The following is an 18,073-nucleotide window of genomic DNA, read 5'->3' as shown; positions in this document are numbered from 1 at the left end:
AACAGACCAGATAGGTTTAATTGATATTTATAGGAAATTCCATCCCAAAACAGCAGGTCACACTTTATTCTCAAGTGTGCATGGAACATTCTCCAGGATAGATCACATCTTGGGTCACAAATGAAGCCTCGGTAAATTTAAGACAATTGAAATCATATCAAGCATCTTTTCTGACCACAAGGCTATGAGATTAGAAATCAATTACAGGGAAAAAATGTAAAAAACACAAACACATGGAGGCTAAACAATACGTTGCTAAATAACCAAGAGATCACTGAAGAAGTCAAAGAAGAAATCAAAAAATACCTGGAGACAAATGACAATGAAAACACGATGATCCAAAACCTGTGGGATTCAGCATAAATCAGTTCTAAGAGGGAAGTTTATAGCTATACAAGCCTTCCTCAAGAAACAAGAAAAACCTCAAATAAACAATTTAACCTTACACCCAAAGGAACTAGAGAAAGAAGAACAAACAAAACCCAAAGTTAGCAGAAGGAAAGAAATCATCAAGATCAGAGCTGAAATAAATGAAATAGAAACAAAGAAAAGAATAGCGAAGATCAATAAAACTAAAAGCTGGTTCTTTGAGAAGATAAACAATATTGATAAACCATTAGCCAGACTCATCAAGAAAAAGAGGGAGAGGGCTCAAATCAATAAAATTAGAAATGAAAAAGGAGAAGTTATGACAGATGTAACAGAAATACAAAGCATCCTAAGAGACTACTACAAGCAACTCTATGCCAATAAAATGGACAACCTGGAAGAAATGGACAAATGCTTAGAAAAGTATAACCTTCCAAGACTGAACCAGGAAGAAATAGAAAATATGAACAGACCAATCACAAGTAATGAAATTGAAACTGTGATTAAAAATCTTCCAACAAACAAAAGTCCAGGACCAGATGGCTTCACAGGTGAATTCTGTCAAACATTTAGGAAAGAGCTAACACCCATCCTTCTCAAACTCTTCCAAAAATTTACAGAGGAAGGAACACTCCCAAACTTATTCTATGAGGCCACCATCACCCTGATACCAAAACCAGACAAAGACACTACAAAAAAGGAAAATTACAGACCAGTATCACTGATGAATATAGATGCAAAAATCCTCAACAGAATACTAGCAAACAGAATCCAACAACACATTAAAAGGATCATACACCATTGATCTGATCAAGTGGGATTTATCCCAGTGATGCAAGGATTCTTCAGTATATGAAAATCAATCAGTGTGATACACCATATTAACAAATTGAAGAATAAAAACTATATCATCATCTCAATAGATGCAGAAAAAGCTTTTGACAAAATTCAACACCCATTTATGATAAAAACTCTCCAGAAAGTGGGCATAGAGGGAACCTACCTTGACATAATAAAGGCCATATATGGCAAAACCACAGCAAACATCATTCTCAATGGTGAAAAACTGAAAGCATTTCCTCCAACATCAGGAACAAGACAAGGATGTCCACTTTCACCACTATTATTCAACATAGTTTTGGAAGTCCTAGCCATGGCAATCAGAGAAGAAAAAGAAATAAAAGGAATAGAAATTGGAAAAGAAGAAGTAAAACTGTCACTGTTTGCAGATGACATGATACTATACATAGAGGATCCTAAAGATGCCACCAGAAAATTCCTAGAGCTAATGAATGAATTTGGTAAAGTTGCAGGATACAAAATTAATGCACAGAAATCTCTTGCATTCCTATATACTAATGATGAAAATTCTGAAAGAGAAATTAAGGAAACACTCCCATTTACCATTGCAACAAAAAGGATAAAATACCTAGGAATAAACCTACCTAGGGAGACAAAAGACCTCTATGCAGAAAACTATAAGACACTGATGAAAGAAATTAAAGATGATACCAACAGATGGAGAGCTATACCATGTTCTTGGATTGGAAGAATCAGTATTGTGAAAAGGCTATACTACCCAAAGTAATCTACAGATTCAATGCAATCCCTATCAAATTACCAATGGCCTTTTTTTACAGAACTAGAAGAAAAAATCTTAAAATTTGTATGGAGACACAAAAGACCCCAAACACCCAAAGCAATCTTGAGGGAACAAAGCGGAGCTGGAGGAATCAGACTCCCTGACTTCAGACTATACTACAAAGCTACAGTAATCAAGACAATACAGTACAGGCAGAAAAACAGAAATATAGATCAATGGAGCAGGCTAGAAAGCCCAGAGATAAACCCACGCACCTATGGTCAACTAATCTATGATAAAAGAGGCAAGGATATACAATGGAGAAAAGACAGTCTCTTCAATAAGTGGTGCTGGGAAAACTGGGCAGCTACATGTAAAAGAATGAAATTAGAACACTCCCTAACACCATACACAAAAATAAACTCAAAATGGATTAGAGACATGAATGTAAGCCTGGACACTATAAAACTCTTAGAGGAAAACATAGGAAGAACACTCTTTGACATAAATCACAACAAGATCTTTTTTGATCCACCTCCTAGAGTAATGGAAACAAAAACAAAAATGAATAAATGGGACCTAATGAAACTTCAGAGCTTTTGCACAGCAAAAGAAACCATAAACAAGACGAAAAGACAACCCTCAGAATGGGAGAAAATATTTGCAAACGCATCAACGGACAAAGGATTAATCTCCAAAATATATAAACAGCTCATGCAGCTCAATATTAAAAAACAAACAACCCAATCCAAAAATGGGCAGAAGACCTAAATAGAAATTTCTCCAAAGAAGACATACACATGGCCAAGAAACACATGAAAAGCTGCTCAACATCACTAATTATTAGAGAAATGCAAATCAAATCTACACTGAGGTATCACCTCACACCAGTTAGAATGGGCATCATCAGAGAATCTACAAACAACAAATGCTGGAGAGGGTGTGGAGAAAAGGGAATCCTTTTGCACTGTTGGTGGGAATATAAATTGTTACAGCCACTATGGAGAACAGTATGGAGTTTCCTTAAAAAACTAAAAATAGAATTACCATATGATCCAGCAATCCCACTACTGGGCATTTACCCAGAGAAAACCATAATTCAAAAAGACACATGCACCCCAATGTTTATTGCAGCACTATTTATAATAGCCAGGTCATGGAATCAACATAAATGCCCATCGCCAGCCGAATCGATACAGATGATGTGGTACATATATACAGTGGAATATTGTTCAGCCATAAAAAGGAACGAAATTGGGTCATTTGTTGAGATGTGGATGGATCTAGAGACTGTCATACAGAGTTAAGTAAGTCAGGAAGAGAAAAACAAATATTGTATGTTAACTCATATATGTGGAACCTAGAAAAATATTACAGATGAACCGATTTGCAGAGCAGAAATTGAGACACAGATGCAGAGAACAAACGTATGGACACCAAGGGGGGAAAGCGGCAGGGGGTGGGGTTGGTGGTGTGATGAATTGGGTGATTGGGATTGACATGTATGCACTGATGTGTATAAAATGGATGATTAAGGACCTGCTGTATAAAAAAATAAATAATATAAAATTCAAAAATTCAAAAAAAAATGTTTTCAGTGTGTATGTTTTCAAAGTAGCTATGCATCAGAGCAAAAGCACAGTATCTGTTCATCTAATAGTATTTTGCATTATAAGAATACAAGGGAAAAGATCTTCCAGAACCCTAGTTGATCATCTCTAGCGGAGTGTCTGTACAGATTATCTGGCCTCCTTATTCAGGAAGCACAAAGAACCTTTCTTTATGTATTTGCGTATTATGGATGGATTTGTTTGTATAAAATGGGCAGGCTCTACAATGAGTTCTAGTGCTAACCCCCAGTTCCTCTTCACTGCAGAACTGCTGATAACTCATTTGGGGTCTCTGTGTACTCAGACATAACAGGATAATTCCAACTGTATTTTGGTTACATTATTTAGTTTTGATATCTCAAGTTTCCAAATCTGTAAAATGGAAACAGCAATAGTACTAGTTCAAAAGGCTGTTAGGAAGATTAAATGAGTTAATACATGTAAAGCACTTAGTGCCTAACACTTGATGTGTACTCATCAATTAAAAATAAAAAATAAAATAAAAAATAAAATAAATAAATAAATAAAAAGTGCCATGCCAAGAAGTTGCCATTATGCATATTTCACAGTTGAGGGACTTGAAACTTACAGGGTTTAAGCACCTTGCCCACTTATCTAAGGATAGGAAATAGAACAGTGACTCAAACCAACCCTTAGATTTTCAATCCATGCCTCTTTAAGGGTTGAAAGAATACTTGTGTTTTAAATGCATTATTTGAAAAACGTACATATTATTTTATTTCCTATGCAGCCTTTAAAAATTAGTTTTTTTTATTACGTAGGCCAGTTTTGATGTCTCTGAGAATCAGCTGCCCTCCGGTAGTATTGTCTATCATTTTATTTTGCGAATTCACGCTAGTAATTTCTTGTGCTTAACAGTTTTAGTGTTAAAAAAAAAAAAAAAAAAAGCTAAGTCACTGTGTTCCTTTTTGCATTTTTCCAGGTCCTGAGGAGGTAGAAATCAAGTGCCCCTTGAATCACATTGCTTGCCTTGGTGCCAACAAATGTGTTCATTTATCCCAGCTCTGCAACGGCGTCCTGGACTGCTCAGATGGGTATGATGAAGGAGTTCATTGCCGTGGTGAGTCCATTTGTGGAAAAATACAACTGAAATATTGATTTTTTCATAGTTTTATGAAAGTTCAAAGAGAACCTATAACCTGTCTTTTCTTTCAACCACAACCTTATCAGTTATTGAGAAAGCATGAGTTTTATTGCCAGAGACACTCAATATGCATTTCAAAGCTGTAACTATTGTGCTTTATTGAAAAATGCTGTTAGAAAAAAAAAATACATTTAGACTTTGAAGTTGGGCTCTTAAACAATTATCTATTTCATAGAAAGGAGTACTTTTGAGCAAAGGACAAATGAGAAGTCTTAGTCACAGTATTGATACCATACATATAAAACTTGTTTCTCTGAACTGTTGCTTAAACAAAGGGTATTTGAAGTAAAAGCTCTGCAACCAAATATTTTAATAGAATGTATCATGGGAAATTTTCCCTAAATATTATTTCCATGAAGTTATACTGTTAACTGTCTTGTAATTTTCATTCTTGTTAAAAACCTACATTCTACAGTGGTCAAGGGTTTACCTATATACTAATGATAGGAGTGACTAAATCTCAAACTTATAAGAAGTTAATTGGAACTGGTATATTCCAATAGAACTGGTTGGGAAGGGGAGGATAAAATGTTAGACACAGAAACAGGAAAAAGTTGAGGATTAAGGTAAGAACTGTGATCTGGAAACAGAATCAAGGTTTCAGTCAAGTGAATCAGTCCTCAACTTGGAGTCGGGAAAGAAACCGCTGAATCAGAAGGTTCTAACTCAGATTCTAGCATGTTGAATGTAACACAAAGGATGTTTATTGAAACTGTCAAAGAGTAACGCGTTCTTCATGTTGAGGTCAGTGAGACAATAAAGAATGGAAGGAACTGTAGAAAGCTGGAGGTGCATGTCTGGTGTCTGGACAGATTCACACTACATTGCTGCCATTTTGGAAAGGTCCTAAGTCACCAAAAGTTCCAGGTTTTCAGGAGGAGCTCCACATCTTTGTGTTTAAAGTGTTCAAAGTTAGCTACTGCTTTTTAAACATTGTATGGTCAGCAATGTACAGGCCTAACGAAACTTGTCTGGAGATCTGACAGGGCTTACTGGCTGCCAGTTTCCCACATTTGGGCTGAAATAAACTGGATTCAAAACCAGAGATGGAGACATATATTAGAAAAAGAGTAAATCTTTGTTTAGAAAGGTAATTCAAAGTGGTAAGGATGTTGAGAGAGCATAGATCAGCTGGATCACTAGGTCTTTTCCCTCTTTCTAAAGGAATGTCCAATTACTCTGGCCCTGTAGACGTATTCAGATTGAGAAGTTAAAGGTCTTCCTTCTTTGGCCAAGTTTCCTTTCTTAGCCTTGAACTCTGACAGGGTCACATAAGGAGCCAGTTGATTCTTAGTTTTACTTATGAACATGTGTAATAATAAGAAATTTTATTTTTATTTAGAGGCTTTGTGACATGTACTCCTTTTTATAATTGTATAGTTTTAAAAGTGATATTAATAGAAAGTAAATTAGTGAATTACAAAGTAATAGAAGTTAAAGAGTTTAATTTTCTTTTCAGAAATTAATTATATTTTCTAGAGCCTAATTCTGTTTGCTTTAGTTATAATTCAGGGTTCTTATTACATTTAAAATAAAATTTCAGATAGACATGTGTGACTAAGCTTCTAAAAGAGTGAAATCATCACATTGCCAAATACTTCTCAGAGGTGATTATACAGATTTGAATATCTTAAACATATATCAGTGCTGTGAATCATATGAAAATATATCTGAGTTCTCTAATAAAATTTAGAGCTGGGATTTAAAAGATAAAGGGATATGTTAATAGTATAACAGGGGATCAACTAACTATTCAATATCTGAACAAAAATAAAATGATATTAAATTCTGTTGATTTTTGAAAAGACAGCATATACTTCAGACTGAGATTTAGAATTTGTAGTTGCTTACGCTTCCATCTTTTTTCCTGTTCTAATTTAGGTTTCCAACTGTTCCAAGTTTCATATCTTTATCACAGTGACAACCTTTTATATTTCTTAATTTGCCAGTAGGAGGCTGATTGTACCACTTTGGCCTTTTTAATATTTCTAAGTTTCACCAAATAAAGTGTTTTAAAAGACTTAACGTATTATGACCTGTAGTGGACTTAGAAATGAGAAGTATATTTGGATCTCTACCTGTTATTTACTTCAGTAGAGGGGTTTTCACCTAATTCTGTGGCCTTGCACAACTACATAGAATGGTAGGATCAAGATGACTGAATGACACAGTGATTCCAGAGTCAGTGGTTTAATAAAAAGTATTTCTGCATTGAGAAAGAAAAATCAGAAATGTGTTTCCCTCCTTGGCCTGATAGAGTGCCCCAGACACATAGACAAAATACAAATCTTGGAAGCAACACCAGATTTATCACATGTATATGGTTTGTGTTTAGAACAGATGATTGATTATATGCAAAAGTATATCATGGGAACTGAGTGTACTTTCCCACCTTCAGCCTTCCTCCTGATTCTGGGTCACATTCAATGAAAAGATGTTTTCTGAGGAGTTCATTAGACAACAGCCCCATCAAGTCTCTAAGGACTTTTTCATCTACTATAGACATACAATAAAGAAAGAAACCAGGTTAATTCAAACATCGCATTGATTTTTAGAAATGCTTTTCTCTATAGAAAATTTCTTTTTAAATCACTTCTCTTTCCATTTCTTCCTTTTTGTTGGGTTCCAAGCACACACTCTAAATAATTATGAAGCCTAAGACACAATTCAAAGATGGATATGTTTTCTTTATCCTCATAAAAGTTCTGAAGTACGTTTGGTGATACATTTGTAGCCTTTATGAAAATTAATAAAGAGAAAAATATAACATTTTGGAGGTGATATTTTGGTCTTGGGAATGCTTTTGTATCAACTGAATTGTTTTCTGAATGGTTTCCTAGAAAAAATCAATTTCTCCTTGGTAAGGGTAATGAAAAGATATCTATTATTAATGATTTTCTATAACACTGACACTTTAATCTCCATAATTTAGCTTCATTTAAAGAAAACAATGGATTTTTGCATATGGGTGTACTTATATATAGGACTGTGCTTGTAAAAATTTTACAATAGGAACCTTCAAAATCACCACATATATTTCAGATAATTTCATGTCTTCCTACATAATATTTCATATTGGTGGTAATATCACTATATGTATATTGCATGAGCAATGGAAACATATTCTATACAGTATGATGCCTCTGAATACAGGATAGTTCCACAAAAATCCCTCTTCCAGAATGCTGGAGGAAGTGAACAAATTCAACTAATGGAGAATACTTGGACTGAGGTGTATCAAAACACCATTTTAATATTTGACATTCTTAAGATAATTCATTTTGTTGACATTTAAAGTAGCTATAAAGAAGAGAAGCCCTCTTGTTTTTTTTTTTTTTCATTTTCAAAAACTTTTATTGAGATTTATTTTGGTTTTTAGGATAACTTATCTTTTTGTTCTAGTCATTTCTATTAGACCAATATCTTTCTTTATATACTATCTTTAGTGCTGTCTTTTTTTTTTTTTTTTTAAACATCTTTATTGAAGTATAATTGCCTTACAATGGTGTGTTAGCTTCTGCTTTATAACAAAGTGAATCAGTTATACATATACAATATGTTCCCATTTCTCTTCCGTCTTGCATCTCCCTCCCTCCCACCCTCCCCATCCCACCCCTCTAGGTGGTCACAAAGCACCGAGCTGATCTCCCTGTGCTATGCGGCTGCTTCCCACTAGTTATCTATTTTACATTTGGTAGTGTATATATGTCCATGACAATCTCTTACCCTGTCACATCTCACCCCACCCCCTCCCCATATCCTCAAGTCCATTGTCTAGTAGGTCTGTGTCTTTATTCCCGTCTTGCCACTAGGTTCTTCATGGCCTTTTTTTTTTTTTTTCCCTTAGATTCCGTATATATGTGTTAGCATACTGTATTTGTTTTTCTCTCTCTGACTTACTTCACTCTGTATGACAGACTCTAACTCCATCCACCTCATTACAAATACCTCCATTTCATTTCTTTTTATGGCTGAGTAATATTCCATTGTATATATGTGCCACATCTTCTTTATCCATTCATCTGTCGATGGACATTTAGGTTGCTTCCATGTCCTGGCTATTGTAAATAGAGCTGCAATGAACATTTTGGTACATGACTCTTTTTGACCTATGGTTTTCTCAGGGTATATGCCCAGTAGTGGGATTGCTGGGTCGTATGGTAGTTCTATTTGTAGTTTTTTAAGGAACCTCCATACTGTTCTCCATAGTGGCTGTATCAATTTACATTCCCACCAACAGTGCAAGAGGGTTCCCTTTCCTCCACACCCTCTCCAGCATTTATTGTTTCTAGATTTTTTGATGATGGCCATTCTGACCGGTGTGAGATGATATCTCATTGTAGTTTTGATTTGTATTTCTCTAATGATTAATGATGTTGAGCATTCTTTCATGTGTCTGTAGGCCATCTGTATATCTTCTTTGGAGAAATGTCTATTTAGATCTTCTGCCCATTTTTGGATTGGGTTGTTTGTTTTTTTGTTATTGAGCTGCATGAGCTGCTTGTAAATCTTGGAGATTAATCCTTTGTCAGTTGCTTCATTTGCAAATATTTTCTCCCATTCTGAGGGTTGTCTTTTGGTCTTGTTTATGGTTTCCTTTGCTGTGCAAAAGCTTTTAAGTTTCATTAGGTCCCATTTGTTTATTTGTGTTCTTATTTCCATTTCTCTGGGAGCTGGGTCAAAAAGAATCTTGCTGTGATATATGTCATAGAGTGTTCTACCTATGTTTTCCTCTAAGAGTTTGATAGTGTCTGCCCTTACACTTAGGTCTTTAATCCATTTTGAGTTTATTTTTGTGCATGGTGTCAGGGAGTGTTCTAATTTCATTCTTTTACATGTTCCTGTCCAATTTTCCCCGCACCACTTATTGAAGAGGCTGTCTTTTCTCCACTGTATATGCTTGCCTCCTTTATCAAAGATAAGGTGACCATATGTGTGTGGGTTTATCTCTGGGCTTTCTATCCTGTTCCATTGATCTATATTTCTGTTTTCGTGCCAGTACCAAACTGTCTTGATTACTGAAGCTTTGTAATATAGTCTGAAGTCAGGGAGCCTGATCCCCCCAGCTCCATTTTTCGTTCTCAAGATTGCTTTGGCTATTCGGGGTCTTTTGTGTTTCCATACAAATTGTGAAATTTTTTGTTCTAGTTCTGTGAAAAATGCCAGTGGTAGTTTGATAGGGATTGCATTGAATCTGTAGATTGCTTTGGGTAGTAGAGTCATTTTCACAATGTGGATTCTTCCAATCCAGGAACATGGTATATCTCTCCATCTATTTGTATCATCTTTAATTTCTTTCATCAGTGTCTTATAATTTTCTGCATACAGGTCTTTTGTCTCCTTAGGTAGGTTTATTCCTAGGTATTTTATTCTTTTTGTTGCAATGGTAAATGGCAGTGTTTTCTTAATTTCACTTTCAGATTTTTCGTCATTAGTGTATAGAAATGCAAGAGATTTCTGTGCATTAATTTTGTATCCTGCTACTTTACCAAATTCATTGATTAGCTCTAGGAGTTTTCTGGTAGCATCTTTAGGATTCTCTATGTATAGTATCATGTCATCTGCAAATAGTGACAGCTTTACTTCTTCTTTTCCGATTTGGATTCCTTTTATTTCTTTGTCTTCTCTGATTGCTGTGGCTAACACTTCCAAAACTATGTTGAATAATAGTGGTGAGAGTGGGCAACCTTGTCTTGTTCCTGATCTTAGTGGAAATGGTTTCAGTTTTTCACCATTGAGGACAATGTTGGCTGTGGGTTTGTCATATATGGCCTTTATTATGTTGAGGAAAGTTCCCTCTATGCCTACTTTCTGCAGGGCTTTTATCATAAATGGGTGTTGAATTTTGTCGAAAGCTTTCTCTGCATCTATTGAGATGATCATATGGTTTTTCTCCTTCAATTTGTTAATATGGTGTATCACATTGATTGATTTGCGTATATTGAAGAATCCTTGCATTCCTGGGATAAACCCCACTTGATCATGGTGTATGATCCTTTTAATGTGCTGTTGGATTCTGTTTGCTAGTATTTTGTTGAGGATTTTTGCATCTATGTTCATCAGTGATATTGGCCTGTAGTTTTCTTTCTTTGTGACATCTTTGTCTGGTTTTGGTATCAGGGTGATGGTGGCCTCGTAGAATGAGTTTGGGAGTGTTCCTCCCTCTGCAATATTTTGGAAGAGTTTGAGAAGGATAGGTGTTAGCTCTTCTCTAAATGTTTGATAGAATTCACCTGTGAAGCCATCTGGTCCTGGGCTTTTGTTTGTTGGAAGGTTTTTAATCACAGTTTCAATTTCAGTGCTTGTGATTGGTCTGTTCATATTTTCTATTTCTTCCTGGTTCAGTCTCGGCAGTTTGTGCATTTCTAAGAATCTGTCCATTTCTTCCAGGTTGTCCATTTTATTGGCATAGAGTTGCTTGTAGTAATCTCTCATGATCTTTTGTATTTCTGCAGTGTCAGTGGTTACTTCTCCTTTTTCATTTCTAATTCTATTGATCTGAGTCTTCTCCCTTTTTCTCTTGATGAGTCTGGCTAATGGTTTATCAATTTTGTTTATCTTCTCAAAGAACCAGCTTTTAGTTTCATTGATTTTTGCTATTGTTTCCTTCATTTCTTTTTCATTTATTTCTGACCTGATCTTTATCATTTCTTTCCTTCTGCTGGCTTTGGGGTTTTTTTGTTCTTCTTTCTCTAATTGCTTTAGGTGCAAGTTTAGGTTGTTTATTCGAGATGTTTCCTGTTTCTTGAGGTAGGCTTGTATTGCTATAAACTTCCCTCTTAGCACTGCTTTTGCTGCGTCCCATAGGTTTTGGGTCGTCGTGTCTCCATTGTCATTTGTTTCTAGGTATTTTTTGATTTCCCCTTTGATTTCTTCAGTAATCACTTCGTTATTAAGTAATGTATTGTGTAGCCTCCATGTGTTTGTATTTTTTACAGATCTTTTCCTGTAATTGATATCTAGTCTCATAGCGTTGTGGTCGGAAAAGATACTTGATACGATTTCAATTTTCTTAAATTTACCAAGGCTTGATTTGTGACCCAAGATATGATCTATCCTGGAGAATGTTCCATGAGCACTTGAGAAAAATGTGTATTCTGTTGTTTTTGGGTGGAATGTCCTATAAATATCAATTAAGTCCATCTTGTTTAATGTATCATTTAAAGCTTGTGTTTCCTTATTTATTTTCATTTTGGATGATCTGTCCATTGGTGAAAGTGGGGTGTTAAAGTCCCCTACTATGATTGTGTTGCTGTTGATTTCCCCTTTTATGGCTGTTAGTATTTGCCTTTTGTATTGAGGTGCTCCTATGTTGGGTGCATAAATATTTACAATTGTTATACCTTCCTCTTGGATCGATCCCTTGATCATTATATAGTGTCCTTCTTTGTCTCTTGTAATAGTCTTTATTTTAAAGTCTATTTTGTCTGATATGAGAATCGCTACTCCAGCTTTCTTTTGATTTCCATTTGCATGGAATATCTTTTTCCGTCCCCTCACTTTCAGTCTGTATGTGTCTCTAGGTCTGAAGTGGGTCTCTTGTAGACAGCATATATATGGGTCTTGTTTTTGTATCCATTCAGCCAGCCTGTGTCTTTTGGTGGGAGCATTTAATCCATTTACATTCAAGGTAATTATTGATATGTATGTTCCTATTCCCATTTTCTTAAATGTATTGGGTTTGTTATTGTAGGTGTTTTCCTTCTCTTGTGTTTCTTGCCTAGAGAAGTTCCGAGAAGCCCTCTTTTTATTCACAACCCTAGTTAAATTATATTTGCAGTGCAAAACGGTTGCATATTTAAATGCTCAAGTGACTGACAGTCTCTGTGGTGCTATCTGCTATTACTCTTTTAAAAGAATATGGGAACTCTTCCGGTCACTGCAAAAAGGGATTCTCTCTTCTTTGGCCCTAAAAAAGTGATTATGTAATCTATGTTTTCCAGTAAGCATTCCAATATCCCTTTAAATTCAAGGGGATAAGTGTGTGAAGAGCTTACTAAAACTGATTAGGGAATGACACTCTCTGACATCTGAAAAGCTCCCCACACAGACACACAAGTATGCATACACAGACACACAAGTAAGCATACACAGACACACATTCTCTTCTTTTCTGATTTCTCTTTTCTAAACCTCTTCCTACATGATTCTGAGTGTATAATATATTAATTTGGTGTATTTGATCAGGAACCTAAAGAAGAATAAGATTCTCGTATGTATCATCTAACTCCTTGAAATAACGCATATTAAGAAATTTTAAAATTCCATTTGATTATTTTACTTGCCAATTAGAATATAATTTTCCTGATATGCAATTACATTTTTCTCTACCAACAATCTAATGTATTTATTTTAGATTCTAGTAATTCTAATATGTTTATTTTAATGTATTTATTTTAGACACTGACTTGTGTTTAAATTTTTATTTATTTATTTTTCTTTTATATTACTATTCATAAAACTAAATTCTTATGAGATGATGCCAAAAAATCCTGGAGGTAATTTACAAATTAGAGGCTTTCTCAAAATGGACCAAGGTAAATGGCAAACCTTATTAACTACAATGATTCACCATAGGAAAATTAGTAATCCTTAAAACTTCTGTGTGAATCTCATATATTCCAAAAAAGAATTAATCTACCCCAATTAATTAGATTTAATTAATTGATTTGACAAAATTAAATTTTATAAAAGAGTTAGGAATTAATTCTTTACTCAAATTCAGGACTCTCCTTTCTGGAAAAATGAAAAAAACAAATATTTTATCTTGTGGTGGTGCTTCGTTAGTCATTATAACACTGATTTCAGAGTAGCATCAGAATAGCTTTTAGCTACCAAAAAGGAAGGAGGGAAAGAAAGAAGTTAATGAATTCAATAAGGAAAACAAATGAATCTGGAGCATTTTATTGTTTTTACTTTCATTTTATTGTATGAATGGATCTTGTTCTATTTCTATTTTAAAAGTTCCCATTGAAAAGTACTACCAATCTCGTTCTAAATTAAAATGAGCTTACCATGCTACAGAAGGGGATTTCAGCATGCAGAGTCTGAAAACAAAGGTATGGAAAAGAGGTACAATTATAAGCAGTGTTATAGAAAGTGTATCTGTCACCAACATAAAGCTTAAAGCACATGGAGGGAAACTTCACAGTGTGTACTCAAGTCACTTGAAACATCAGTAAACCTAGAGCTAGAAAACAAGCAAACTGGAATTAGCCAGGAGGACCTGGGTTTGTGTGCTCAGGCCACGTTTGATTACTAAAGCTCCTGCAACTGTGTAGATCCTGCTATATTCTTTTCTTTGTGTTGGGTTGTGTTAAGGTGATCAGATAGTCTCAGATCTATCTTAAGTGTAAGCATTTTCTTCAAAGAGATTAGTTTAAGCAATTGAGTTAGTTTAGTGAATGGCTATGACCCTTGACACTGATTGGTTTCAGGGCCAAATTAATGCTTCTCAGAAGCAAAGCTGCAATTCCTAGAAAGAGCAGATCTTCTACAAGTGTATCCTTCCTCTGCAACACTATTGCAGATGTAGTTTATGTTGACCAATGACACATACATGAAATTAGGAGAGTACTTCTTGCAGGCTATTCTAATTATATATATGTATAGAGGTGTGTACATATACATATATATGCATATATGCATAGGTTCACATATATATGTACATACATAAGTACATATATTCATTTTTCAGAGGTTTAGTTTTTTAACTTCTGCTTAATTAGGAAGATATTTGACTTTTTAACACTGATTTATCAGATATAATTGTAAACTAATCCTGCTAAAGAGAATTGGATTTCAAGTTTCATCTATTTGTTTGAATATGTTGACTTCTAGAGACAGTTAAATAGCTAACTGAATACCTGTGGGAAAAGTAACTAAGTAATTTGGCTCTATATCATAGCCCAGAATTCAAAATGATAATCTAAGATTTTTTATTGGAAATAAATCTTTTTGTAGTGGATTTACATCTTTGGTTAATGTTAATATTATACCAACTAGTGCTCCCTCCCCCCAGACAGATTTATTTTTAAGAATAACTATGGAAACAAAATTTTGTAAACATAGAAAAAATGGTGCATAGACATACTAATAGCTTAAAATGATCTAACATTGAAGGATCTAACTTAAAAAAAGAGATATTCTTTATTAAAATGTCATCTCAAATTCTCTCTCTCTCTCGTCTTCCCCCCCCACTCTTTCCCCATTTGGTGTCCATACATTTGTTCTCTACATCTGTGTCTCTATTTCTGCCTTGCAAACTGGTTCATCTGTACCATTTTTCTAGATTCCACATATATGCGTTAATATACGATATTTGTTTTTCTCTTTCTGACTTACTTGTATGGCAGTCTCTAGGTCCTTCCATGTCTCTACAAATGACCCAATTTCGTTCCTTTTTATGGCTGAGTAATATTCCATTGTATATATGTACCACATCTTCTTTATCCATTTGTCTGTCGATGGACATTTAGGTTACTTCCATGACATGGCTATTGTAAACAGTGCTGCAATGAACATTGGGGTGCATGTGTCTTTTTGAATTATGGTTTTCTCAGGTTATATGCCCAGAAGTGGGATTGCTGGGTCATATGGTAATTCTATTTTTAGTTTTTTAAGGCACCTCCATACTGTTCTCCATAGTGGCTGTATCAATTTACATTCCCACCAACAGTGCAAGAGTGTTCCCTTTTCTCCACACCCTCTCCAACATTTGTTGTTTCTACATTTTCTGATGATGCCCATTCTAACTGGTGTGAGGTGATACCTCATTGTAGTTTTGATTTGCATTTCTCTAATAATTAGTGATGTTGAGCAGCTTTTCGTGTGCCTGTTGGCCATCTGTATGTCTTCTTTGGAGAATGTCTATTTAGGTCTTCTGCCCATTTTTTTGATTGGGTTGTTTGTTTTTTAATATTGAGCTGCATGAGCTGTTTATATATTTTGGAGATTAAATCCTTTGTCCATTGATTCGTTTGCAAATATTTTCTCCCATTCGGAGGGTTGTCTTTTCATCTTTTTTATAGTTTCCTTTGTTGTGCAAAAGCTTTTAAGTTTAATTAAGTCCGATTTGTTTATTTTCATTTTTATTTCCATTACTCTAGGAGGTGGGTTGAAAAAGATCTTGCTTTGATTTATGTCAAAGAGTGTTCTTCCTATGTTTTCCTCTAAGAGTTTTATAGTGTCCAGGCTTACATTCACGTCTCTAATCCATTTTGAGTTTATTTTTGTATATGGTGTTAGGGAGGGTTCTAATTTCATTCTTTTACATATAGCTGCCCAGTTTTCCCAGCACCACTTATTGAAGAGACTGTCTTTTCTCCATTGTATATCCTTGCCTCCTTTGTCATAGATTCGTTGGCCATAGGTGCATGGGTTTATCTCTGGGCTTTCTATCCTGCTCCATTGATCTGTATTGCTGTTTTTGTGCCCATACTGTATTGTCTTGATTACTGTAGCTTTGTAGTATAGTCTGAAGTCAGGGAGTCTGATTCCTCCAGCTCCGTTTTTTTCACTCAAGATTGCTTTGGCTATCTTTAGTGTCTCCATACAAATTTTAATATTTTTTGTTCTCGTTCTGTAAAAAATGCCATTGGTAATTTAATAAGGATTGCATTGAATTTGTAGATGGCTTTGGGTAGTATAGTCATTTTCACCGTATTGATTCTTCCAATCCAAGAACATGGTATATCTCTCCATCTGTTTGTGTCATCTTTGGTTTCTTTCATCAGTGTCTTATAGTTTTCTGAGTGCAGGACTTTTACCTCCTTAGGTAGGTTTATTCCTAGATATTTTTTTCTGTTTGTTGTAGTGGTGAATGGGATTGTTTCCTTAATTTCTATTTCTCATTTTTCGTTGTTAGTGTATTCTGTGCATTAATTTTGTATCCTGCAACTTTACCAAATTCATTGATTAGCTCTAGTAGTTTTCTGGTGGCATCTTTAGGATTCTCTATGTATAGTATCATGTCATCTGCAAACAGTGACAGTTTTACTTCTTTTCCAATTTGGATTCCTTTTATTTCTTTTTCTTCTCTGATTGCTGTGGCTAGGACTTCCATAACTATGTTGAATAATAGTGGTGAGAGTGGACATCCTTGTCTTTTTCCTGATCTTAGAGGAAATGCTTTCAGTATTTCACCATTGAGAATTATGTTTGCTGTGGGTTTGTCATATATGGCCTTTATTATGTTGAGGTAGGTTCCCTCTATGCCCACTTTCTGGAGAGTTTTTATCCAGAAATAATTTTTCTTTGTCTTTAATTTTTGCCAATTTGATTACTATGGGTCTTGGCGTGTTTCTCCTTGGGTTTATCCTGCCTGGGACTTTGTGCTTCCTGGACTTGGGTGGCTATTTCCTTTCCCACGTTAGGGAAGTTTTTGACTATAATCTCTTCAAATATTTTCTTGGGTCCTTTCTCTCTCTCTTCCCTTTCTGGGACCCCTATAATGTGAATGTTGGTGTGTTTACTGTTGTCCCAGAGGTCTCTTAGGCTGTCTTCATTTCTTTTCATTCTTTATTCTTTATTCTGTTCCATGGCAGTGAATTCCACCATTTGGTCTTCCAGGTCACTTATCTGTTTTTCTACCTCAGTTATTTTGCTATTGATTCCTTGTAGTGTATTTTTCATTTCAGTTATTGTATATTGTATTGTTCATCTCTGTTTGTTTGTTTCTTAATTCTTCTAGGTGTTTGTTCTTTAATTCTTCTAGGTCTTTGTTAAACATTTCTTGCATCTTCTCGATCTTTGCCTCCATTCTTTTCCCAAGGTCCTGGATCATCTTCAGTATCATTTTTCTGACTTCTTTTTGTGGAAGGTTGCCTACCTCTACTTCATTTAGTTGTTTTTCTGGGGTTTTATCTTGTTCTTTTATCTGGTACACAGTCCTCTGCCTTTTCATTTTGTCTCTCTTTCTGTGAATGTGGTTTTCATTCCACAGGCTGCAGAATTGTAGTTCTTCTTGCTTCTGCTGTCTGCCCTCTGGTGGATGAGGCTATCCTATCTCTCTTCTTGACAGTGATTTCAAACTAACCTATACTACTTCAATATTTTTTGACCAAATCTTTTCCATGGTGATAATCCCGGTGCATTATGGACCTTCAGTTGTTGTTGTACTGTAGTTTCAGGTGATTTTGATTTTTAAATAGATACATGTGAAAATGTGGATCCATGTCTCACACCCAATAGAGTATTTATTTTGTTTGTTTGCTTAATATTTGTAGTAGAAGACGTGACAATTGCTTTGATATAGAGCTTTACTCCTTGGTTCAGACTACTTCTATTATGCCTGTTCCTCAAACATAACAGCCTGTTAGATAGAAGGCCTGTATGAAATCCTAAAAA

General features: G+C 35.1%; 1 protein-coding gene across 1 annotated transcript in view; it reads left to right on the top strand.

Moving 5' to 3' along the window:
* The window catches only part of LRP1B (LDL receptor related protein 1B), a gene marked incomplete at its 5' end in the record, with an annotated part of 1,526,008 nt that overhangs the window by 342,586 nt on the left and 1,165,349 nt on the right, over window positions 1–18,073 (top strand). The window contains 1 exon segment of the mRNA XM_057550915.1: window positions 4,505–4,642. Within this exon segment, the coding sequence (XP_057406898.1) occupies window positions 4,505–4,642 (138 nt within the window).

Source organism: Balaenoptera acutorostrata, chromosome 8, assembly GCF_949987535.1.
Source record: "Balaenoptera acutorostrata chromosome 8, mBalAcu1.1, whole genome shotgun sequence".
Classification (NCBI taxonomy): Eukaryota; Metazoa; Chordata; class Mammalia; order Artiodactyla; family Balaenopteridae; genus Balaenoptera; species Balaenoptera acutorostrata.
This window is presented reverse-complemented; position numbering and strand designations above follow the sequence as displayed.